This window comes from Lithobates pipiens, unplaced genomic scaffold (assembly GCF_037356315.1).
Source record: "Lithobates pipiens isolate NorthernLeopardFrog02 unplaced genomic scaffold, aLitPip1_a1.2 Scaffold_27, whole genome shotgun sequence".
Classification (NCBI taxonomy): Eukaryota; Metazoa; Chordata; class Amphibia; order Anura; family Ranidae; genus Lithobates; species Lithobates pipiens.
Window position 1 is genome coordinate 208735569 of NW_027507788.1, and position 26586 is coordinate 208762154.

The window sequence follows — 26586 nt, forward strand, 5'->3', positions numbered from 1 at the left end:
TATCTCCATTTATTCTCTGCCACGACTAGTGGAGCTCCATCGGAGGTGCGCATCAAGTGGCAAAAACGTATCCCTGATTTTTCTGATGAGGATTGGGAGGAGGCATGCTCCGCCCATCTATCTGTATCTCCCGCAGTCAACAATAAATTAATCCACCTTTATATGCTACATCAAACATACCTGAGCCTGGTCAGACTGCACGCAATGCACCGTTTACCTACCTCTGCCTGCACTAAGTGCACCTATCCGCGAGCAGATTTTGCGCGGATAGGTGCACTTAGTGCAGGCAGAGGTAGGTAAACAGTGCATTGCGTGCAGTCTGACCGGGCTCAGGTATGTTTGATGTAGCATATAAAGGTGGATTAATTAGATTTAATCCTGCCTGCCACAGACCAGGGAAGTTTGGCCCAGACAGTAAGTTTAACTTTCATCATGGTAACCAGAGGGTCCAGATTCGCTTGGGAAGCCTCTGAAGGAGACAGGGTAATAATTATTCCCAAATAATTAAATGAGGTCACTACCTTAAGAGGACATGGGGGATCACTGCAGGGAAGGGCCACGAGGCATCAGGGTTGACTTCTGCCAGTTAATTTTAAGGCCTGAATACGTGCCGAATTTGTCTATGCTATGCATTGCTATTTCTACTGAGGCAGAGGTATCCTGCATGTATAAAATAATGCCATCTGTGTATAGTCCTATAGCAGTGATGGTGAACCTTGGCACCCCAGATGTTTTGGAACTACATTTCCCATGATGCTCATGCACACTGCAGTGTAGTGGAGCATCATGGGAAATGTAGTTCCAAAACATCTGGAGTGCCAAGGTTCGCCATCACTGTCCTATAGTATCTACTCTCTCACCCAGTGATGCCTTTAAAGAGAGGAGACTGACGATATCTCAGTGCCAGCGTTTCGATAGCGACCACAAACAGCGGAGACAGAGGACACCCCTGCCTGGTACCTCTTTGAAGCTGTATAGATGGGGATAGGAGACCATTGACTAAAAGGTTAGACGTGGGATCCCTATAAAGTATAGTGACCCATTGCTGGAATTTAGTGCCAAAGCCAAATGAGCGCAACTCAGCCATAAGAAAGGGCCATTCTTTTGAGTCAAAGGCTTATCGCGGGCAGAAAATGTTGAGCTATTAGTTGCGTCCTACGTATGTTAATGGAGGTAGACTTTCCTGGCATAAAGCCAGTTTGGTCTGGATGAATTATACTAAGAAGGACTGCATTGAGGCGTTTGGCCAGGATCTTTGCTAGTATAGTATAGTCAATATTCAATGAAGAAACTGGCCGATACAACGCATAACCAGCCAGGTCCTCCTCAGGTTTAGGAATCTCCCCTCTCGAAAATGCTGTAGAATAGACCTGTGCCAGAACGGGGGCGAGTGTGTCCAGGTATCTGCAATATATTTCCAAGGGTAGACCATCGGGACCCGTGGCCTTTGCCTTAGCCATAGACACCACTGCCTCCATGACCTCATATTCCATGATATCTGCATCTAAGTCCTCCCTCTGTTCCTGAGTTAATGTAGGGAATATCAAATCGGAAAGGTTATACCTCAATGTCTTTACTGATAAATGTAAGGATAGAGTCATACATACTTGTGTAGAAGTTGTGAAAGCAACTATATCTCCAGCCAAATGGGCCTCCATACCACCATGACGTGTTATTTTATTCACTACAGAGCTACCTGACTGCTGTCGAGCCATATGGGCTAGTAATTCTCTATTCCAATGATGGAGAAGCTTGGCGCCCCAGATGTTTTGGAACTATATTTCCCATGATGCTCAACTACAATGCAAAGTGTATGAGCACCATGGGAAATGTAGTTCCAAAACATCTGGGGTGCCAAGGTTCACCATCACTGACCTAGTTCAACCAATAAAAAAGGGGAAAAAAAATAAAATAAAAATCATATAATCCCAAATACCCAATCCTACACCCAACGTTGATCCAGAAGAAGGCGAAAAAACCCCACCAAAGCATGATCCACTTTGCTCCAGCAGGGGAAAAAATCCTTCCTGATCCCTTCCTGATCATTCCAATGATGGAGAAGCTTGGCGCCCCAGATGTTTTGGAACTATATTTCCCATGATGCTCAACTACAATGCAAAGTGTATGAGCACCATGGGAAATGTAGTTCCAAAACATCTGGGGTGCCAAGGTTCACCATCACTGACCTAGTTCAACCAATAAAAAAGGGGAAAAAAAAAAAAATAAAAATCATATAATCCCAAATACCCAATCCTACACCCAACGTTGATCCAGAAGAAGGCGAAAAAACCCCACCAAAGCATGATCCACTTTGCTCCAGCAGGGGAAAAAATCCTTCCTGATCCCAGAGAGGCAATCGGATTTTCCCCGGATCAACTTTACCTATAAATGTTAGTAACCAGTTATATTATGTACATTTAGGAAACATGACTATTTCGAAACGTGGAAAATTTCAAGGGGTATGAATACTTTTTCAAGGCACTATAACCCATAGTTGATCCAGAGGAAGGCGAAAAACCCCACCAAAGCATGATCCAATTTGTTACCTGAACTAGGTGGACTTGTGTCTTTTTTTTTTTTTTTTCAACCAGACTACCTATGTAACTCGTATCTGAAACTCTATAGAATTTTCCTTTGCACCTCCCCCTGGCTGTTTCTAAAAGGTTATGTTGGGGGAGATGAGGGGAGGGTGCGTGGAGGAGCTGGGTCAGCACAGACAGTAATTGGACACTCCCAGAAGAGGTGAGGGTTATGAAGTACAAGGAGGGAGGGTGTTGTGCTGGGGAATCCACACTTACTGGAGAGGTCACATTTTCTAGCAAGTTCAAAGACTTATTGCAAATGCTTAAAAAATAATTATTTATGGCAAGTATAAACACTGCGAGTAAGAATTTAAAATGCTTGATTTTTTATTTTTATTATTTGCTTTTACCTGCAATTTTTTTAAGTTGTTGACAGGCCCTCTTGAAGCTGCTACAAGAAATAGATATTGATCAGGATTTCAGGATCCAATCCTTTTTCAACTTGCTGGTGATATTTTGAATGGCTCCATAGAACACGACCATTGTATTGTTAAGGATTACCAGACAGGGGATGTCTGAATTGCTGGTGTTTTCTTAACACCCCAAAGTTTTTTTTGCCCCGGTTACATAATAGCCATGGTTAACAATGTTTTTTTTTTTCTGTGCCAGCTGAGGAGATAAGGCTATATAACCTCAGAGATATATATATATATATATATATATATATATATATATATATATATATATATATATATATTTCAGTTACTTTATATAGCGCCATCAATTTACACAGCGCTTTACATACATCGGTACATTGTACATTCACATCAGTCCCTACCCTCAAGGAGCTTACAATCTAAGGTCGCTAACTCACATTCACACATACAAGGGACAATTTAGACACGATCCATTTAACCTACCAGCATGTCTTTGGGGTGTGTGTGTATATGTGTAGAGATATATTATATATATATATATATATATATATATATATATTATTATTATTATTATTATTATTATTATTATTATTATTATTTTTAGATATAGAGAATATATATATATATATATATATATATATATATATATATATATATATATATATACTGTGTGTGGATAATGTATTTACTTTTTATGTTCTTTATTTCTGCAGAATGAGGACCTGAAGCCTATCACCCCCTCCAGAACTTCTATTCATTATTCTGTATAATTGGCACATCCCTCCCGCTGACCGCCATGTCGGGCGCCTCCGTGAAAGTGGCCGTGCGGGTTCGACCTTTCAATTCCAGGGAGCTCGGCAAGGACTCAAAATGCATCATCCAGATGCAAGGCAACTCAACCAGTAAGTAGAGTTCATCCCTCCACCCCTTGTTTTATTTCCTAGACGTAGCTGAGATGACTTCATCTGCGATGTTCCCCCGGGGGGGCAGGCGGGGAACGCTGACATTAAAGATGCCCTCAGAATTTATTGTTAGGATGCAGGAACAAAGGCTGGAGCCGTACCCTGCGTCTGTCTGTAAAAGTGCTGTAAAGTGCATCTCAGTCCTGTGCTCAGTATGCAGGCTGCATCTGCTGCCGAGTTCTCATTTTGTTCTCTCTGAATACACTTTTCTTCCCCTTTACTCCCGATTTTGCTGTAGGCCTTCCTTAATGAAAGAGGCTTAAGAAAAAAATATCTGTGTTGCCCATAGCAACCAATCAGAATGGGGAAAGGGATTCTGATTAATGTCTGATAGTGGTGATGCTCTAAGTGATTTTGTGATTGTGAATTGTTTTGCTTTGTCATTTTGTTTTCTTGGGGAGTATTTTTAGTGCAGGAGATTTATATTTGTAGTAACCAGTTAAAATTTTAATTGCCTGTCATGGCAAATTTTAAAAAGAAAACACCCACATGCAGTACATCTCTGCAATACATGAACACTTCCACACATTCCAAAGGTAAATACATTATCCACACACAGCATACAGTGTATATCTCTTTTTAAAAAACACTGCAAGCATACCAAAATACCTGTAAAGCTGCCAAAAATACACTCTGCTCCTAAATCCTATTGTGGGCTGACGACCCACAGATCCACAGATTCTGTAGACTAGTGTCAGCCCTGACTAGTGCCTTTTGCGAAACTGCTCAACCACTCCCCATCTCTGAGGCTGGGTTCACACCTAATACCAATGCGGCTCGCAGAAGTGGTGGGGGGGGGGGGGTCCAGTGTATCCCTGTTCTCTGTTTCAGGGACACATTTTTGCCTGAATTCGCACAGCGTTCCTATACCAGCCGCTCCGCAGTCGCAATGAAAATATGTGAACCGGCTCCGTAGAGAGCCGGTCACAATCTTCTGTCATGCGAATTGGATGTGGAGAAAAGCCACATCTGATTTGCATAGGTGTGAACTCATCCATAGGGGTGATTCATACCAAAATACGGTACAGGAGACCAGCATTCAGTGCACGTTTTACGCACCGCGTTCAAAACGCACTTGATTTGCGATCTGCAGCGGGTGTCAGTAATAAGTTAATGACACCCCAAAAGCAGGTCGCAAACACAGTGTGTTTGCCTGCACCGGATCGCATGGTACAAAGGTTACCATATAATCCGGTTGCAGTGCATTTCCAAAAGTAGTACTTTTGGTAGCGTGCGATTTCAGCCCATTCATATCGCACATTCACATGCAGTTCCTGGAATGAACCAGCCCTAAGCCTAGTTTTACACATATGCGGTGTGGTAAGTAGAGGTGCACCGAAAGAAAATTTTGGTACCGACGCCAAAAATGCAGGATGCAATTGACCGAAACAAAAAAAAATGACATTTTTTAAAAAAAGATATATTTTTATATATAATTGTATTATATTGGACTTTTTAATTTAATATCATCAATTTAAATGAATATGAATTTATCGTCGCCCATTATGGGCATCTTTAGCGCAAGAAAAGCTCAAAGAAAAATGCATCCCTTTTAAATTCTATGTATGTCTTCACACTGGTTCATTGCTCTTCCGTGGTGTTAAAAAAAATCTTGCTTGCTGCATTTTTGGTCCGTTTAAAAAAAAAAAAAAAAAAAAAAAAAAGCTACAAAAATGCACCTCCCCACTGAATTGCATTGCTCTATATACCATCTGTGTACAGAACACCTTCAGCTTGCCATATTGTATTTTACAGAAAATTACGGAGCTGCAAATTGGAAAGGAAAGTACATTTTTAATAACATTCAATTACAATATGACTTGTGTAGCAATTGAATACGCTATATTATTATTATTATTATTATTATTATATATTTTTTTTATTTGCTAATTTTGTTTTCTCGAATGTGGTGTTACCCTTTTAAGTGTCAGTAGAGCACTGGTAGTGGGACCGGCGTGTACCTTCATGTCTTTTCTGTTCCCATGTCGCTGCGGTCCTTGGATCCAATAGATTATATGAGAAGAGAGCACAGCGTGCGTTTTATTCCAGTAGCTGACAGGAGATGAATTTCACAGACAGGCCGGGATTGGCTGAATACAAAATATTTACAGAGTGTCCAAGTGAATGAGTACAATGGCGTATCATCCGGCATGTGATTCTGAGTGTTTTTCAAGCTATTTCCAGCTCATAGCACAGTAAGGAAAGAATGTGGGAGAGAGCCCAGCTCAGGGAAGGGTAGGGGCGGCCGTGCAGCTCATCGGCAGATGTTCTCAAATCTTTCAACACCGGGCTGCTGAGAGAAAGGAAAGCCTTACTTTCCGGGTTTCTCGATATTTGGCTTTTAAAGCTTTAATCCAGCCTTACCTTCAAACCTTGTACAGTTGCAGCGGCTCCTCTCTTGTACTCACCTTTCTGATTTCACTGCACACTGTGAGCGTCTTACAATGTACATTAGAAATTGCAGGAAGTCAGACAGACCCTACCTCATTTCCTGGTTGGAGGGCATCCAGAATCCTCCCCCCCCCCCCCCCTCCCCCCTCCACTGTCCCTGACCTGCCTATTTTATTCTTTAGATTTCAGTTCTTCCATTCATAGATGCCCAGGATCACGTGTGGGCGTTACCAATGGGTGGCATGCATGCAAAGCCTGTCTAGGAACACCCACCAGACTGAGGTCCACCCATGAAGACATTTTGATATTTGCATAACTCCTCCCAAGATCCAGCCCACTGCTTACATCAGAGCTGAAGGCTCTTAAGAGGATTACTAAGGCCAGGGTGCTGTGATGTTTTCGGGAAGCTGTGTACAAGCACCCTGCCCGTGTTTCGTCAGATTAGACGACCCGTTTTTTTTGTAACGGAAGTGACGTTCTGACGCCGCCATCTTGCTACACCCTGCACTCCTCCACCGTAAAGATAGTGTGAGAAGGCGGCAAGCGGACACCTTGTTACACCCACCGGAGTCTTGCATTTTACACATATTTTTTTACAGTAAACTAAGCTTATATTCTGAAATTCATTATTTTTCAATCCGTAAGATTGTTTTGATGATGATTTTTCAAAGCGACTGTGTTCTGTTATATTAATAGACCTGTGAGATCAGCAAACTTGCTGCTGCTTTTAAAATTCAACATCTAAACAGCATTTATAAATACTGTACAGGCATACCCCACTTTTAAGTACACAATGGGGTTTATTTACTAAAGCTGGAAAGGCCAAAATCAGGCTCACTTCTGCATAGAATCCAATGAGCTTCCAGGTTTTATTACCAAAGCTTAATTGAACAAGCTGGGGTTAGAAGCTCATTGGTTTCTATACAGAAGTGAGTCTGATTTTGGCCTTTCCAGCTTTAGTAAATAAACCCCAATTGTGTACTTAAAAGTGGAATATGCCTGTATTGCACTTTACAGTAAAAACCTTGGTTTGAGAGCGTTTTGCAAGACCAGTCAAATTTGTTCATAAATTTTGACTTGATAAACAAGCGATGTCTTGATATACAAGTAGCATCATAGCACAACTGAGTATAAAAGAAGAGAGGCGCCTCTAAGTGTAGCAATATGGTTACCTGTAATGAAGGTACAACATTTAGCAACTCGCATGGTTGATGATTAAAACAGATATAGATCATCCTCCTCACCGCCATCGATGTCATCCCTTCCATGCTGCGCTCCATGAGCGGTCCAAGCCTCGCTTTCAGATCGCTCTACCGCAGGGTAGTCTTCCCAGTCATAATTTCAGACTGACAGCGGTGAGAGCCGGTGGGGCTGAGGATGGTCTATGTGGACAACTTTCCCCCGGATACCTGCATACTTAGATGTGCCTCTTTTAATCATCAACCATGTGAGTTGCTAAATGTTGTACCTTCATTAAATGTAACCATATTGCTACACTTAGAGGCGCCTCTCTCCTCTTTTATACTCCTGTAATTCTTGTTGGATTTTGCTTCTAATCCCCTTATGGAGGCTTCCATTTGTGGATGGACATTTTATGGTTACACAACCAATCACATCGCTATAATCCTTTGTTTATGGACTATAAACTGAAGGGTTGTGGAACGAATCATCTGAGTTTCCATTATTTCTTATGGGGAAATTTGCTTTGATATACAAGTGCTTTGGATTACAAGCATTTTTCCGGAACAAATTATGCTCACAATCCAATTTTTTACTGTATAAGCCGAGTTTACTGTTAAAAATAACTGTGAAATGCAAGACTCCGGTGGGTGTAACAAGATGTCCGCTTGCCGCCTTCTCGCTGTATCCTTACTGTGGACGAGTGTGGGGTGCAGCAAGATGGCCGTGGCGGAACGTCACTTACTGCGCATGACAAAAGGCCAGAAGAGAAAGCCAACATGTTCCAGGGACCCAATACTCCCCTTCTTCAGGGCTAGGAAATGAGATCACATTAGAGCTGCAAAATTAATTGTCAAGATTTGTTATGGCGATCTTGACTAAAGTGTTTCACAATTCTTTCTATGCAGAGAATTCTCTCTGCTCTTCTGAAGCCACATCCCTCCAAAGAAAGGAAGAGAAAAACTGGGCAGTCTGACAAGAATCAAAACATTCTTTATCAGTTTAACATAAGTATAAACATTGTAACAATTTGTCAATGGAATAGACTTTGTGTGTAAGTGAAAAAAGTTTAACTACTTAAACACTAAAAAAACAAAAAAAAAAAAAAATATATATATATATATATATATATATATATATATATATATATATATATATATATATATATATATTATAAATAAATAAAAATTTTGGGGTAGAAAATTACTTAGAACCCCCAAACTTATATAGTTTTTTAGTAGACACCCTAGACAATAAATGGTGGTTGTTGCAATATTTTATGTCATACTGTATTTGCACAGTGGTCTTTCAAATGCAATTTTTTTGAAAAAATTACTTTCATGAATTAAAAGAAAAAAAAAAAAAAAAAACAGTAAATTTAGCCCTTTTTTGTATATATTGTGAAAAATTTGACATCGTGAGAATCGTGATCTTTTTATTCTAAACCAAGAAATCGTGATTCTAATTTTGGCCAGAATTGTGCAGCTCTAGATCATGTAAAGTCACATAAGAGCGAAATTCTTAAAAAAATAAAATAATAATGATAAAAAAAAAAGCGTATTTCAGGATATTCTAATTCACTATATATATATATATATATATATATATATATATATATGTATATATGTATATGTATGTTACTGCACATGACAAGGCATCAAAAGAGAAAGCCAACATGTTCCAGGAGCCTAGCACTACCCTTTCTTCAGGGCTGGGAATTGAGACTCTATAAGGCTAGGTTCACACTGCTGCGATTTCCAAGATCGGATGTGATTCGCACTGCAGTGCAAATCACATCCGATCTCTGTGCGATGCGAGTTCAGCCATACAGATAGTATGGCTGAATTCGCATCACATCCAGCCCAAACTCGTACAGGACCCTTTTTTTGGTCCCCAACAGAATCGGATCGCATGGGTGTTCACACCATGCGATCCGATTCCTGTCCGAGTTTGCAGATCGCACTGCGATATGCAAACTGATTTGGAGGTGTCATTAACTTTTAACTGACACTCCCAGCAGGTCGCATAGGGCAGTGTGAACTGCCGCCGGGAGACTTGCAATGCGGGAACCCACAGTGGATTTGCAGCGTTCCCGCATCGCTGCAGTGTGAACCTAGCCTAAAAAAGGAACCTAAGAATGAAGATTTTAAAAAGGCGTATTTTAGGATATTCAAATTCTTTAATGGTCATGACAAATGGCCAGAAGAGAAAGCCGACATGTTTTTGGGGTTCTAATACTCCCCTTCTTCTTCAGGGCTAGGAAATAAGATCCCATAAAGTAACATAAGCACAAACATTTAAAAAAAAAAAGGAGAATTTTAGGATAATTCTAATTTATAATATAGATATATATAGATCCAAATCTGTATTGCACATGCCAGTAAACATCAGCAGGACAGAACGTGACGGGAAAAAGCAGTTAGAATCAGACGGGTTAAAAAAATAAAAATAAAAAGTTTTGGCTAGACCTACACCGTACCAAGCGATTGGTGGTTAGTTGTATTCTTTCCATTTTTATCTCGCGTGTCTCCAATAGGAGAGGCAAGTCCCTACGTTAGAGGGAAGCCACCTGGACAGGAAGTGCTGACACGTCTCTGCTGGGTGACCCCCGACCTCGGCCCTGCTGAGCCTGTATTGTATCCAGCCCAGGTCCTCTCCTACCCTGCGCTGTGTCAGTCCATCCTTGTTCCTGTGCGACTTCCAGGGGATGTTGTTACATGTGCGATTCTGATGATTATACACGTGTTTCCCAGCGTCAGGTGCTTATTATTCACAGTCAGCTGACTTCTATCAAACAGATTTGTTGTTTTCCAGGGTGATATCTAGATTTAAAGGGGTGATCCATAAAATGTAATTAAGCTTAGAAACACTTTTTTTTTAAAAAGTTTTTTATAAACCCTAAATCTATTTCTCAGTCTGTTTTGATATAGTGCCTCCAATGAATACATTTTTCTTAAAGTTGTACTCCAGCCTTATGTTTCTTCTTTCACAGTAAGGCCCCTTTCAGACGGGATGGACTCCGCCCCAATAAGCAGGGATATCCACTCACAAATCCTCTGCTGATAGGAGCAGAGCGTGCGGTTGCCCCCACTCTTGATGAATCCGCACAGGGGGAGGAGAGCTTTTAAATGTATTAGATTTAGATACACTAACCCAGGGGTGTCCAAACTTTTTTCAAAGAGGGCCAGATTTGATGAAGTGAACATGCTCGAGGGCCGACCATTTTGCTTGACATTCTTTAAACCATTAAAATTCAGTCTAAGTGTGTTCATCCGAGCACTAATACACGGCCCAACAAGAATTCAATTCTTTGAATGCAGCCCCCACGTTGCCATGAATGCAGCCCCCACATTGCCAGGAATGCAGCCCCCACATTGCCAGGAATGCAGCCCCCAGCGTATTGCCATGAATGCAGCCCCCAGCGTATTGCCATGAATGCAGCCCCCAGCGTATTGCCATGAATGCAGCCCCCAGCGTATTGCCATGAATGCAGCCCCCAGCGTATTGCCATGAATGCAGCCCCCAGCGTATTGCCATGAATGCAGCCCCCAGCGTATTGCCATGAATGCAGCCCCCAGCGTATTGTCATGAATGCAGCCTCTCCCGTATTGTCATGAATGCAGCCTCCCCCGTATTGCCATGAATGCAGCCTCCACCGTATTGCCATGAATGCAGCCCCCACATTGCCATGAATGCAGCCCCCACGTTGCCATGAATGCAGCCCCCACGTTGCCAGGAATGCAGCCCCCACATTGCCAGGAATGCAGCCCCCACATTGCCAGGAATGCAGCCCCCACATTGCCAGGAATGCAGCCCCCACATTGCCAGGAATGCAGCCCCCACATTGCCATGAATGCAGCCCCCATATTGCTATGAATGCAGCCCACACATTGCCATGAATGCAGCCCCCATATTGCCATGAATGCAGCCCCCATATTGCCATGAATGCAGCCCACACATTGCCATGAATGCAGCCCACACATTTCCATGAATGCACCCCCCATATTGCCATGAATGCAGCCCACACATTTCCATGAATGCACCCCTCATATTGCCATGACTGCAGCCCACACATTTCCATGAATGCAGCCCACACATTTCCATGAATGCAGACTCACCATTGCCATCAGTGCAGCCTGATTCATGTCCCTCTGCAGCGTTGGAGGAGACAGGGAGGGGGGCGGGACGAGCACCGACAGACATACAGGAGAAACTCCTGTTTCTATCGACGGCCTCTTTAATTGAAAGTCCCGCCTCCTGTGATGGACAAAACGGTTGTCCAATGGCAGCACAGGACGGGACTTCCTTTTACACAGGACGCTGTCCTGTATCTTCGGCACTCGTCCTGCCCCCTCCATGGCAGCCAGCATATCTATCTTTTGTGGCCCCCGGCGATCGGGGATTCGTTGGGGGCCACAAAAGATAGATATGTGAACATGACCAGACGGGCCATCCGAAACCGGAACGCGGGCCGCGATTGGCCTGCGGGCCGGACTTTGGACATGCCTGCACTAACCAATTGAAGGAAAACTCCAGCTCACACTTTAGAATCCGTTTACAGCACAGTCCCCCGCCCCCGTTTTGGGATAAAGGTTTTACATGAATAAATAAAATCTGCTCATTTATTCACCTCTGTCAGACCCCTTTCACCCTGGGGCGGTGTGGGCATTAGCGGTAAAGCGCTGCTAGTTTTAGTGGCGCTTAACCGCTGTTATAGCGGTGCTTTGTGGCTGCTAACGAGGTTCTTTTAACCCCTGCTAGTGGCCAAAAAAAGGGTTAAAGGGGTTGTAATCCCCCCGTGGTTTTTTCACCGTAATGCATCCTATGGTGAAAAAACTTCTGACAGTGACCAATGAATGAAAGCCTAAAAAAGAAAACAAATGCAGCCATCACATCTAAGAATTGGTAAGCTGCAACAAAATGTTTGCTTTTGGGTTTAATACCACGTTAAACTTCTTAAAGTGTTACTAAACCCCCAACAGTAAAATCAGTCTGAGCAGTAAAGCATGCTTTTCATACTCACTGTGGAACCTAAGGGGTTAATCCTCTGCATGATGTAAAAGGGCGGTTTGATCCTGTCTTCTCTGATCCTCCTCTTCTTCCACTGTCCCCAATATATTTTCTGATAGTACAGAGACTAGGGGACCAGCTGCACATGTTCAATTTGGCGTGTATTGCTAGAGAGATTTATTCTTGGGAGGGATGCATGTGATCAGCACAGGGCCAATCAGCACTGTCCAGACAGAGGGACAGCCTCAAAGGAGCATGAAAACTACTCCTGCAAGCTTTAACCAGACACTGACAGAAGTTACAGGACTGCTATATGCTGCTGATGAGAAAAGGGTCTTTAGCAGTTTATATTTACTAAAAGAATTGCTTTTCCATGTTGTGTGTACTGTGGGAGACCAGATATAGTGAATGCAGGGCCCGGGGTTTAGGAACTCTTTAAATAAAAAGCTTTTTGCAAATATGTTGCAAAGTTTGTCATCTGGTGTTTCTGACAGTAGCGGTGTCACGCCACATTCAGCTACCCATTGCATTCGGCTACCCGCTGGAGTGCGCATGCGCGACGCTGCCATATGCGTTCCATCATGTGGCCCCTTGCGGGCTCAATTTGTTCGCCACGCTTCGGGCACGGCCTCGCTTCACTCGGCATAATTATAATCTAACTCTATGTCCACTTGGATGGTGGGGCTTGAACCTGGACTCAGGGGTGGAACGCATATGGCGGCTTCACACATGCACAGTCCAGCGGGTAGCCAAATATGAAGCAACGGCACTTACTGTTGCAGGCTGATAGTGCTAATCCACTGCCTCAAATTTAGCAACAATCTTGTCACCCTGTCTTGCAAGCTACTTCATTTGGCCATTGGGCTGCCAAGCAATGATGAGCGGCTGAGGCTGGAGGCCGTGCATGTAGAGGGGAGGAGATCAGCAGCACAGCAAAGGATGAATATAGGCGAAAACAAGTTTTTTTTTATGGAAAAGGTATGGTGATTGTTTGGGATACAATTGGCATCGGCAACCTGAAGAAGTGGCCAAATCTATTACTAGCTTGATTTTTAGGGGACCTACAGAGGTGAGCTTATCCTCATCTGACACAACATCTCGTCTCAAATTTTATGAGATGTCTGTTCAAGAGAAATTCTTCAATTATGACATTATCTGCATGCCCGTTCCTCTGATCATAGCGTCTCCCATCAGCCGGGGTTGAATGGGATGTATATCTGCAGCCTTTCTGCATGGAAAATAGGGGAGACAATTTGGCAAAAGACAAGACCCTTGCCATGCTACCGGGTATTCCTTCCTTCATTTCTGACAGATCACCAGTTTCCTATATGGAGACATTTGAATATCCGCATGAGAAAGAAGGAATACAATTGGGGGGGGGGGGGGGGGGGGGATAATGTAACCGCTTGGCTCCTTTTCTCATCTCATCATCCCATTGCTGCCGATCTCCTCCAGTCTCTTTCAGTCACTTCCTGCATACTTGCCTACTCTCCTTAAAGCGGTTGTATAGTCGTTTTTGTAAGTTTAACCTACAGGTAAGCCTATAAGGAGGCTTACCTGTAGGTAAAAAAAAAAAAAAATCCCCTCGCAATGCGCTGCTGACAGCAGCGGTGCATGCGCACAGGGGATTCTCGGCTGAAAGTCCGGCAGACGCCGGACCCTGCCGGAAAAGAAATCTTCCGTGCGCATGCGCGGGAGTGACGATATTGCGGCTCCGGCCACTGAGCGCCAGAGCCGCGATACCCGGAAGACATGCCGTGGTTCAGGCCAGATGTCAGGGCCTCGTTCTAAGGTAAGTATTTCATAGTGAGCTAGTATGCGGTGCATACTAACTCATTATGACTTTTCCCTTGCAGGTCAGAAAAAAAAAAACGTCAGCGGGTTTACTCCAGCTTTAAGGGGACTTATGCCGGCCATACACGGTTCGAATTTCGAAAATCGTATGTAAGAATTTTCGTACGAATTTCGCACCATTAGTGGGGCTGCAGCAACAGGCGATTTTCGTGTGGAAATCAAATTTGAGGAATCGGACATGTTGGAATTTTTTTTTAAAAACGAACGATTTTCTAATCGATGATGGGAGAATCGTGCGAGAAATGTAATAAGAAAAGAAAATTTACAGAGAGAAAAGAAGATTCCCGGCCACGAAATTTTTTTTCTGTTTCAACATGGGGTAAAATTGAAGGCTTGGTCGGCCGAATATCGAAAATCAGTGGTGGCATCATCGGATCACAAAAAAACCAAACTTTCTGATTTTGAAAAGAAAATTTGTTCGAAATTCGACCATGTATGGCCTGCATTAGGCCCCTTTCACACTTGTGCGACTTGTCCTGCGACTTGGGACTGCAAAGTCACATGACAAGTCCTACCCCATGATTTCCAATGAGTACCATTCATATCCGTGCGACTTCAAAGTAGTCCCTGTACTGCTTTGGTCTGACATTGATGCGAGTTGAGGTTCGTAGGCCTCTGCCTTTGGGAGTCATGCTAGTTATCGTCCGCGGCTTGCAATGCATCATGGGACTTGTAGTTCTGCAACAGCTGGTGGGTCACAGGTTGAGCACCCATGCGGTAATAGGTGTGCAGTATGGCACAGCCTAGTCTGTGTATACCTTCTGCCTCCCATGTGCCCATAACATTCAATTTTTACTAGCAGGCCTCAAAGGAGACATTAAATATTTGCCATGCTCTTTGCATTGTGACCTGTCCCAGGCTCCTATTTCCATCACCTAGGAACGGCAATATTTGTGTGGGGAAGAGCCCGGCCAGCTGCTGTCACATGAGCCCGTCTCCATTAAAGGCTGCTATGCTGGCACTGTGCCCGGGGCTGGGCGCACATGGTATGTGTTTGAAGGGTTCAGCATGAAGATCGGATTGAAGTCGAGGCTGGTCGTTGATTAAATAAAATTTTACCACGCATGAGGAATCCCGCAGCCAAATCAGGGCTTTGTGAAGCAAATGTTCTACCTCTTCCGTGTGGAAGAAAGAAAAGATATTCAAATCTTTAAAGTACACCGAAAGACCTTTTTAATTTTTTTTTTTTGGATAGAGGGTGGAAGTGACCCCCCTCCAGGTTTTTATTGCGGTCTGCAACTTTGTTGGGGATTTCTGCTGTCTTCGTTTTGTCTCTGGGGAATTTTGTCACCAGAACAGAAAGTAATGGGAAATCCAAATTTTGCAGTGGATGGAGATCGCTGGACTGACTCGATCAGTCATTGATTGTAGGTAGGTGATGACGTGATCAGGTAGGAAGAATTCCCTTTCAAAGATTTGTGCCCAACTTGAAAGGAGGTGGTAGTGAGCCCTATAGGAAGCCTGGGGCTTCTGCCTCGGGGTACGGTCTACGGGCGATTCCATATTTTATTTTGGAAAGTTGATAGAAAGGAGCGTCCAGTAAATGTGAGTTTTGAAAGTGGGGTTTAACTACTTGACCTCTGGAAGATTTACCCTCCTTCCTGACCAGGCCATTTTTTTTCGATACAGCATTAAAACTGACAATTGTGTGGTCGTGTGACACTGTACCCAAATAAAATATGTCCCTTTTTTTTTTTTTTTTTTTGCGCTTTCAAGACCGACAATTTTCAGAAAAAAACCCCACAATTTTTATGTATTATATATTTTAATATATTACATAATTGTGTATATAATGTTATATATATTATGTATATTAATATCTGCTATAAAACGTATCCATAAAAAAGAAAAATATCAAATTTCTTCAATTTAGTCCAATATGTATTCTTCATATTTTTGGTAAAAAATAAATAAATTTGCGTATATTGATTGGTTTGCGCAGAAGTTATAGCTTCTACAAACTGGGATATTTTTATTCATTTATTATTAGAGATGGCAGCGATCATCAACTTATAGCAGGACTACAATATTGCGACGGACATTCTGATACTAACTGACACTTTTTGGGAAACACTGACACTAATACAGTGATCAGTGCTAAAAATATGCACTGTCACTGTACTAACTAGTTACATGGTAAGGGCTCTTTCACACATGCGGACCATTCAGATCCGCCTGTCTGTTTTTTCAGCGGATATGAACGGCTGCTCCATACATCTCTATGAAGCGACGGATGACAGCGGTGACATGTCTGCTGACATCCGCTCCGCAAAATCCGGGCGGATGGAACCCCTATTTTCCATCCGTCAAGCGGATCAGATGAAAACGGAGAGGCGGTCCGTAATCATCCGATTTCCCCCCCCCATAGAGGAGAGCGAAGATCTGACAGGTCCGTCCCTGCACAGTGTGCAGAGACAGACTTGTTATCCGCCGGCTCAGTGGGGATCAGGATTCGCGCACATGAAAGGGGCCTTAGGTTGAAAAAAGACACAAATCCATTTAATTCAACCATAAAAATAAATATACAATTCCATATACACAATCCTATACCCACAATTGATCCAGAGGAAGGCAAAGCATGATCCAATTTGCTACAGCAGGGTATTTTCCCTGGATCAACTTTACCTATATATGTTAGTACTCAGTTATATTCTGTACATTTAGGAAAGAATCCAGGCCTTTCTTAAAGCAATCTACTGAGTTGGCCAGAACTACCTCTGCAGGGAGTCTATTCCACATTTTCACAGCTCTTACTGTGAAGAAACCTTTCCGTATTTGGAGATTTAAATCTTTTTTCCTCCAGACGTAGAGTGCCCCCTTGTCCTCAGCGATGGCCGTAAAGTGAATGACACAACACCAAGTTCACTATATGGACCCCTTTATGTATTTTTACATGGTGATCATATCCCCTGGCTGGGAAGGGGTTAACATTCCTTAACTGCGTGACCATTGTTTTTCTAAACTGTGGGAGGTCCTTTTACTAGGAAAATAAATGGATCCGCCTCCCTGCTTTGCAGGAACACAGGATCCATCCCTTCTCTCCAGTCTGCCTTGTTTACATAGGCAGATTGCTGTTCTGCCTCTCTGGCTGATGACCGGGACATTGAGTCCGAGTTACCTGCCAATCGGCTCCCGTTGTGTGTAATCACAGCGGGAGCGAGCAGCCAGCGGCACGCATTCATGTCCGCTATCCTGAAGTGCAGTATGTATACATGTTTCGCACAGCTCCCGCCCTGTAGCATTAAAACTCCTATAGGGTGGTCGTTTTATTGAAGGTATCAACAGGTAAAATTTAAGCCAACGTGTTTCGGGGACGGGACGGGACGGGACGGGACGGGACAGAGACTCCCCTCTTCTTAGGGGCTGTTGCTGCATGCTAATAGATGGGGAAGGATCCTAATCAGGTGTGCTTGTAGCACACGGAATAGACGGATGGCTGTCTGAGTGCTGGTGTTCTGTCGAGAAGTGCCCCCCATTGAATATTGCCTGGTATGTACTGCGCATGCGATGTATGGAAAAGAACAGCTGATTTGCCGATCCGCTGCGCTGACGTAACCAGGGCACATGTTTACATCGTAGGAGGGAGATACCATTTCACAGGCACAATTTAAACCTATACAAACAGCGGGGGAGACCTGAGATTGTGCATCGCTCCGGCTGGAGGGCGGCTATTGGCTGTCTTGAAGAGCTTGTTTTGTCTGCGTTGCAAGCCCCCCTTTCACACAGGCAAAACGCAGCAAACCCGGCCCACAACACAGACAATGCCGGTCCATCATCACACTGTAAAGCCGCCCCGCAACACAGACAATGCCAGACCATCATCGCACTGTAAAACCGCCCCACAACATAGACAATTCCGGACCATCATCACACTGTAAAGCCGCCCCGCAACACAGACCATACCGGACCATCATCACACTGTAAAGCTGCCACACAACACAGACCATACCGGACCATCATCACACTGTAAAGCTGCCACGCAACACAGACCATACCGGACCATCATCACACTGTAAAGCTGCCACGCAACACAGACCATACCGGACCATCATCACACTGTAAAGCCGCCTCGCAACACAGACCATACCGGACCATCATCGCACTGTAAAGCCGCCCCGCAACACAGACCATACGGGACCATCATCACACTGTAAAGCCGCCCCGCAACACAGACCATACCGGACCATCATCACACTGTAAAGCTGCCACGCAACACAGACCATACCGGACCATCATCACACTGTAAAGCCGCCCTGCAACACAGACCATACCGGACCATCATCACACTGTAAAGCGGCCCCGCAACACAGACCATACCGGACCATCATCACACTGTAAAGCCGCCCCGCAACACAGACCATACCGGACCATCATCACACTGTAAAGCCGCCCCGCAACACAGACCATACCGGACCATCATCACACTGTAAAGCTGCCCCGCAACACAGACCATACCGGACCATCATCACACTGTAAAGCCGCCCCGCAACACAGACCATACCGGACCATCATCACACTGTAAAGCTGCCCCGCAACACAGACCATACTGGACCATCATCACACTGTAAAGCCGCCCCGCAACACAGACCATACCGGACCATCATCACACTGTAAAGCCGCCCCGCAACACAGACCATACCGGACCATCATCACACTGTAAAGCCGCCCCGCAACACAGACCATACCGGACCATCATCACACTGTAAAGCCGCCCCGCAACACAGACCATACCGGACCATCATCACACTGTAAAGCCGCCCCGCAACACAGACCATACCGGACCATCATCACACTGTAAAGCTGCCCCGCAACATAGACAATAATGGACCATCATCACACTGTAAAGCTGCCACGCAACACAGACCATACCAGACCATCATCACACTGTAAAGCCGCCCCGCAACATAGACAATACCGGACCATCATCACACCGTAAAGCCGCCCCGCAACAGCGAGGCACAATGGGAGAACTACGATCTCCCCCTGCTGTTTGTATAGGTTTCAGTTGTGGGCGTGAAATGGTATCTCCCATCGAGAGATGCCTCCTACGATGTACACTTGCTCCCTGGTCACGTCACTCCAGCCGATTTGCAAATCGGCTAAAGTGCGGCTCCATCCTGCGCATGCGTGGGCACTATTTGATGGGGGCACTTCTCAACAGTGGCTGGCTGTGAATGCTGCTTCAGCCACAGCATTTGGACATCCATCCAAGTAGGAGACTATGTGCATATGCTGGACAATGCGGCCGCCTGTCCCACGAAGAGTGATGGAGCAACACTTCTAATAAATATTGGGCAGCCCTGCTGCAGAATGTAATGAGTAGGGATCGAGCGATTATCGGTGCGCCGATATTCACATTTGTGGAAGTATCGGTCACAAACGTACCAGATATTACCGATATTGCTTCAAGGGTTTTTACCGGGGTGATGCCTGCAGCTGCAGGCATCACCTCAGTACAATTCTTTAGAGCGGACAGTCGGCTTTATTGTAACAACAACCGATGCAGCTCAGCATGCAGCGGGAGGGGACGTCCCCTTCCACCACTCGCCCAGGCTCTCACCGGGAGGTCCGAAGCAACCAGCGAGCGCGTCCGCCGGCTGGCCAAAGACCCAAACAAAGCCGATGCTTCATTCGAATCTAGTAACACGGAAGCAATGACATCACTTCCCAGATTACTGCCATCTTAATGACACCAGTTTTAAAAAATAGAAAGTATTCAAAAACGCCGATCTTGATGTTTTGAATACTTTCAAGTGCAGAGGAGGGGTATGGGGTCTTGTAGACCCCCGATCCCTCCATAAAGAGTACCTGTCATTGACTATCACTGACACAAGGGGTGTTTACATTCCATGTGACAGCAATAACAGTTATAATAAAAGGACAGTGTAAAAATACTTTTTTATAAATGTACAGAATATCGGCCTGAAAGGTGGCCGAAATATAAGTATCGAAAAAAGGATATCGGTCGATCCCTAGTCACGAGTTCCCTGAACCATGCTGTAGTGAGACATGTCTGCCTAGAGAGGTGCCCTGCCTGCAGAATTCACCTCTGCAGAGCCGCTGCCCTTTTATTAGCAGAAATAAACACACCATCACAACTACTACTTAATGTCAGTGTGTCAATGACGGGGGAACACCTTGTGTCACTACCAACCGTTGTTGGTGACCAATATCCAAGTATGATAGTGGAGCCCCCTAGTGTTCTACCACCGCCATCCCCAAATCAGAATAGTTTACTCCACAGTACCTTCCAAAAGCCTCAAATATCGGATTTGGTTGGACTGAAGCTCAATGTGTTTTGTTGGATTTGTTGTCATATATTCGTGTTTCCTCAGTCACATGGCTGATCTGCTATCATGGCGTGTCACTGACCCAGCCTGGGTGTAGCCTCACCCCTGCATGCCATTCTCTAAAGAAACACTTGTTATTGCAGCTCCAGAGGACGGCCCGTTTCCTGCCTCCACAATTTAATTTGAACTTGAAATTGTGGCCACCTTTCACCCCTCAGGAAATAGACAGAAGGGTATGGTGAAGTAAGAACGTATACTGCAGATTTCTAAGTCTGAGATTTTTTATTCGGTAGGGGTTGCTGTGATTATGTCACGATAAAAGAGAGAAGTAAAATTGGTTCAGTCATGATGCAGGCGGCTCGAAGTTCTGCAATCTACCACAAGCAAGCTTCACAAGATCACTGGGGAAGCACCGTGGCTAAGTGGTTAGCATCTCCGCCTGGCAACACTAGGGGTTGTCAGTTTGAATCTCAACCACGGCACCACCTGCACAGAGTTTTTATGTTATCCCCGTGCCTGCGTGGGTTTCCTCCGGGTACTCCAGTTTCCTCCCACACTCCAAAGACATGCTGGTAGGTTAATTGGCCCCAGTATGTGTGAGTTAGGGACCTTAGATTGTAAGCTCCTTCAGGGCAGGGACGGATATAAAAGTATAATATACACTCACCTGCCACTTTGTTAGGTACACTTGTTCAATTGCTTTGTAACACAAATTGCTAATCGGCCAATCACATGGCAGCAACTCAATGCATATAGGCATCTAGACGTGGTGAAGGCAACTTACTGAAGTTCAAACCGAGCATCAGAAAGATTTAAAGTGTAAGTAAACCCCCTTATTGTTTTCAGCTAAGGAAGCTGCCATTTTTGCCTGTTTGATCTACAGCTGCCATGATGCTGCACATGTGATCAGTTATGACTCCAGCCATTTCATGGTTTGACAGTTTGGTTGAGAGCACAGCCAATGGAAGTGTTACATTTCCGGCACGTGCCGGAAATGAAACTGTTTTATGGATGGGTTGTATTCCGCTTTAAGTGACTTTGAATGTGGCATGGTTGTTGGTGCCAGATGGGCTGGTCTGTGTATTTCAAAAACTGCTGATCTACTGGGATTTTCACACACAACCATCTCCTCGGGTTTACAGAGAATGGTCTGAAAAAGAGAAAATATCCAGTGTATGGAGGAAAACGCCTTGTTGATGTTGGAGGAGAATGGGTAGACTGGTTGGAGATGATAGAAAGCCAACAGGAACTCAAATAACCACTTGTTACATCCAAGGTATGCAGAATACCATCTCTGAATGCAGAACACATCAAACCTTGAAACAGATGGGCTACAGCAGCAGAAGACCACACCGGGTGCCTCTCCTGTCGGCTAAGAACAGGAAACTGAGGCTACAATTCGCACAGGCTCACCAATACTGGACAATAGAAGATTGGAAAAATTTCTGGTCTGATGAATCTGGATTTCAGCTGCAACATTCATATGGTCGGGTCAGAATTTGGTGTAAACATGAAAGCATGGATCCATCCTGCCTTTTATCATGGGTTCAGTCTGGTGGTGTAATGGTGTGGGGGGATATTTTCTTGGCACACTTTGGGCCCCTTAGTACCAATTGTGCATCGTTTAAACACCACGGCCTACCTGAGTATTGTTGCTGACCATGTGCATCCCTTTATGACTACAGTGTCCCCATCTTCTGATAGCTCCTTCCAGCAGGACAATACACCATGTCACAAAGCTCCAATCATCTCACCGCTGGACAATGAGGTATCTGTACTCCAATGATCTCCACACTCACCAGATCTCACCCAGTAGAGCACCTTTGGTATTAGGTGGAAAGGAGATTGACATCATGGATGTGGAGGTGACAAATCTGCAGCAACTGTGTGATGCTATCATGTCACTAAGGAGCAAAACCTCAGAGGAATGTTTCCAACACCTTGTGGAATCTATTCCACGAAGTATGAAGGAAATTCTGATAGCAAAAGGGGGTCCAACCCAGTACTGGCAAGGTGTACCTAATAGTGGCTGGTGAGTGTATACATGGTGCAATTTGCTAGAGGCCATAGACTTCTATTATATCTTGCGGGTTACATAGTAGGTGAGGTCGAAGAAAGACACAAGTCCGACCATTGTGTGTGATTATATGTCAGTATTACATTGTATATCCCTGTATGTTGTGGTCATTCAGGTGCTTATCTAATAGTTTCTTGAAACTATCGATGCCCCCCGCTGAGAACACTACCTGTGGAAGGGGATTCCACATCCTTGCCTCTCTTACAGTAAAGAACCCTCTACGTAGTAGTGTGGTACACTTTTAAGAAGACACACCAAGCTCACAGGATAAAATAGAATTGAGCACTCCCTGGCTTGTAAGCTGGAGCCTCCTGGGATGTGTGACGTGGATATTTCAGGAGACGAGTTATCTGTCCTCCTTGTTTAGGTGAAAATAGAGGCAGGGGGACGGCTGGATTGGGAATTCGTGAAAAAAAAAAGTGGCTTTTTTTTTTAGATTGTGGAGGGGAACAATGGCACAAAAGTAATTTTGGTGTAAGGGTCCCCTTTAAGCAGGTGAAATACCTTCACTCCTATAGCTGTCCTCAGCTGACACAAGACAGGTTGGTAATGTGATCTGTCCTTGGCCCGGTCCCGGCTCGAGCGATTTGATACCTCTCTGTAGTCCTTAGCAGTCAGCGATCGATCCATTCGTAAAATAATAAAAAAAAAAATTTCTCCAAGAACAGAGCCCTTAGCCGTCTCCTCTTCTTGTGGTCTGAACGTGCGTCTTGTACAGCAAAAAATATCTATCCTCCCTTCTGCATTCCGTATCGATTTCCTTGGCTTGATGCCTCTCTCGTATTGACGGCAATCTCCTGTAGGCATTTTAAAAGCTGCACACAAGGGCGGAGCTCTGGATCATATCTCCTTTTTATGTTGCATTTTTAGGAATATAATTATAATTGTAGTTCTAATTGAAGCACAATGCAGCATGTGCTGACAGCTGATACAATCGATCACACCAAGCAGCTGCTTCCCCTATTGATCGTGTTGTGTTGCAATCCCGGTCCGTGTGTTCTTGTCTTAAAAACATAAAATAAAACCTTTTTGGTTTTGGAATAAATACAAGGAGCATTTTTCTAAGCGTCTCTGGCTTCCAGTTTTCATCATGGCATTAAAGAGTAACTCCGCTATTGAGAGAAAAAAAAAAAAACCTTTCCCTGTGGGTGATCTATATACATTGTCAGGATTTTAAACACTTAAAGTGATTGTAAAGTCTTTTTTTTTTTTTTTGTTTGGGCTTAATGACCAGGCCATTTTTTGCGATACGGCACTGCGTCACTTTAACTGACAATTACACACTCATGTGACACTGTACCCAAATAAAATTTTCTTTTTTCTTTTTTTTTTTTTTTTTTTTTTTTTGGTGCTGTCAAGACTGATATATTTGAGAAAAAATTTCTGCTGTAAAACATATTCAATAAAAAATAGAAAAAAAACACATATTTCTTCATCAATTTAATCCAATATGTATTCTACATATTTTTGGTAAAAAAAAAAAAAAAAAAAAAATCCAATTAGTGTTTATTGATTGGTTAGCGCAAAAGTTTTATAGCGTCTACAAACTGTGGGATATTTTAACTGACAATCGCATGGTCATGCAAACGATATTGATGTCCTTTTTCTCCCCACAAATAGAGCTTTCTTTTGGTGGTATTTGATCACCTCTGCGTTTTTTATTTTTTGCGCTATAAACAAACAAGGGCGTCAATTTTGAAAAAAAAGCCTTTTTTTTACTTTTTGTTATAATAAATATCCCCCAAAAATATATAAACATTTTTTTTCCCTCAGTTTAGGCCGATATGTATTCTTCTACATATTTTTGGTAAAAAAATCAATAAAAAAATCGTAATAAGTGTAAAGTGTGTAAACAAAGAGTGACAATTAAGAAAAAAAAAAAAAACTTTTTAAAATATCCCCCCAAAAAATGAAAACCTATTTTTTTTTTTTTCCATCAGTTTAGGCCAATATCAATTCCACTTATTTTTGGTAAAAAAAAATTGCAATAAGCGTCTATTGGTTTACGCTAAAGTTATAGCATCTACAAAAATGATGGTGATCTGCAATTTTTAGCGGGACTGCGTCATTGCAGCGGACACATCGGACACGTTTGACTTTTTTTTGGGGGGGGGGGGACCAGTGACATTTATACAGCGATCAGAGCTAAAAAATAGCCACTGATTATTGTATAAATGTCTCTGGCAGGGAAGGGGCTAACACTAGGAGGCGATCAAGGGGTTAGGTGTTTTCCCTGGGAGTGTTTCCAATGTTTCTAAGGCCCCATTCACACCTGAGCGTTTTGTAGCTTGAAGCCTGAAGCTACAAAACGCTGGAGGGAAAAAAAAAAAATCAATTATTCTCTATGGGGATGGTTCACATCTCTACTCCAAAACGCTTGAAGGCAGAAGCTACAAAACGCCTGAAGCTCAAACAAGTTCTGGAACCTTTTTTTTCAGGCAGATTTGGGCTTTTTCCTTCTTTTTACATTGGTGACCTTTTTGCCCTGCACAAAATCGCGGCAAAACGCTGTAAGAAACATTGCAAAATCGCGGTAAAATCGAGCGATTTTCTGCCTGAAAACGTTACGCTCAGGTGTGAATGGGGCCTAACTGTTGGGGCTGGGCTGACTGGAGACGAGAGATCGCTGTTCCTAATCACTAGGAACAGCAGATCTCTACCTAGCTACGCTGTCAGAACGGGGATCTGTCTCTCCCACTCGTTCTCTCGTTCCCGCGATCGCGGGTAGCCCGGCGGAACATTGCGCACCAGGTCCCCCGACCAGACGGCGCGGACCTGATATGGCTCCTTTTGAGGAGCTGACTTATACCTACGGCAGGTCGGCATGTTCCCGCAAAACGACAGCGGCTGGTCGGCAAGTGGTTAAAAATAACAAACAGGCTATACTTACCTGCCCTGTGTAGTGGTTTTGCACAGAGCAGCCCCAATCCTTCTCTTCTCGGTGCTCCTGGACCCTACCTCTTCTTGAGTGCCCCCACAGCAAGGAGCTTGCTATGGGGGCACCGGAGGCCAAGCCACAGCTCCCTGTGTCCATTCAGACATAAGCTTTTACATACATGGTGACCTCAACCCAGACTAGGCCCCCGCTTTTTTTGAACTTGCTCAATTTAGGATCCAATAAAGCTTTGGGGTGTACAAAGATACAGAGAAAAGTCCCCAGTATTTCCAGTCTGGTTTCTTTAGGAACCAAAACAAAGTGCAGCTTTTTCATTGACTGGGGATTGTTTTAACAGTTTTTCCTCTTGTTTCTCGGCTGGCATGTGTCCTATGCGCATTGCTGGAATAGTCTAGATGCCATGAAGACGTGACAAAACAAAGTGTGAGCACTTGAAGATTTCTTTTGTGCATGAAGCCGTAAACCTGTTTTTGGTTGCACGGGATGAGCTCCATCACATGTCCTCCCCACTTTTTGCTCTCTCCCTCTTGGATGACCTCTGCTCTGTATGTTGCAGTCTTTGCCTGCTCAGCTGAAGTGTTTTTGTATTAAATGACTGTGTTAATCCAGCATTCCCCAGCCAAGCACTCTGCAGCGCTAAATCCCACCCACAGCAGCTTCTAGAAAGCAGCATTGACCCAGTCTGTTGGCTGGGGCCGTGCACTGCACAAGACGGCCCCACAAACTGTGACTGCACTCTTCCACATGCCATAAAAGTTGCCACGAGCTTAAAGAAGAAGTAAACTCTCCCACTGTGATGCTTCTTTTCATTTTAGTCCATTATAATAAGTAATTATCGGACTATAGCCACTGTAATCCATCCCAAATTGCATATTACTGTTTAACCACTACAATACAGGGCACTTTCACCCCCTTCCTTCCCAGCCCAATTTTCAGCTTTCATCGCTCTCGCGCTTTCAGTGACAATT

General features: G+C 44.0%; 1 protein-coding gene across 13 annotated transcripts in view; it reads left to right on the plus strand.

Moving 5' to 3' along the window:
- The window catches only part of KIF1B (kinesin family member 1B), a 280308-nt gene that overhangs the window by 48816 nt on the left and 204906 nt on the right, over positions 1–26586 (plus strand). For all 13 annotated transcript variants that reach the window (XM_077458165.1, XM_077458166.1, XM_077458172.1 and 10 more), the window contains exon 2: positions 3673–3861. In XM_077458165.1, coding sequence (XP_077314291.1) covers positions 3756–3861 — 106 coding nt within the window. In that variant the 5' untranslated portion in view covers positions 3673–3755. The remainder of the gene's footprint in view (positions 1–3672; positions 3862–26586) is intronic.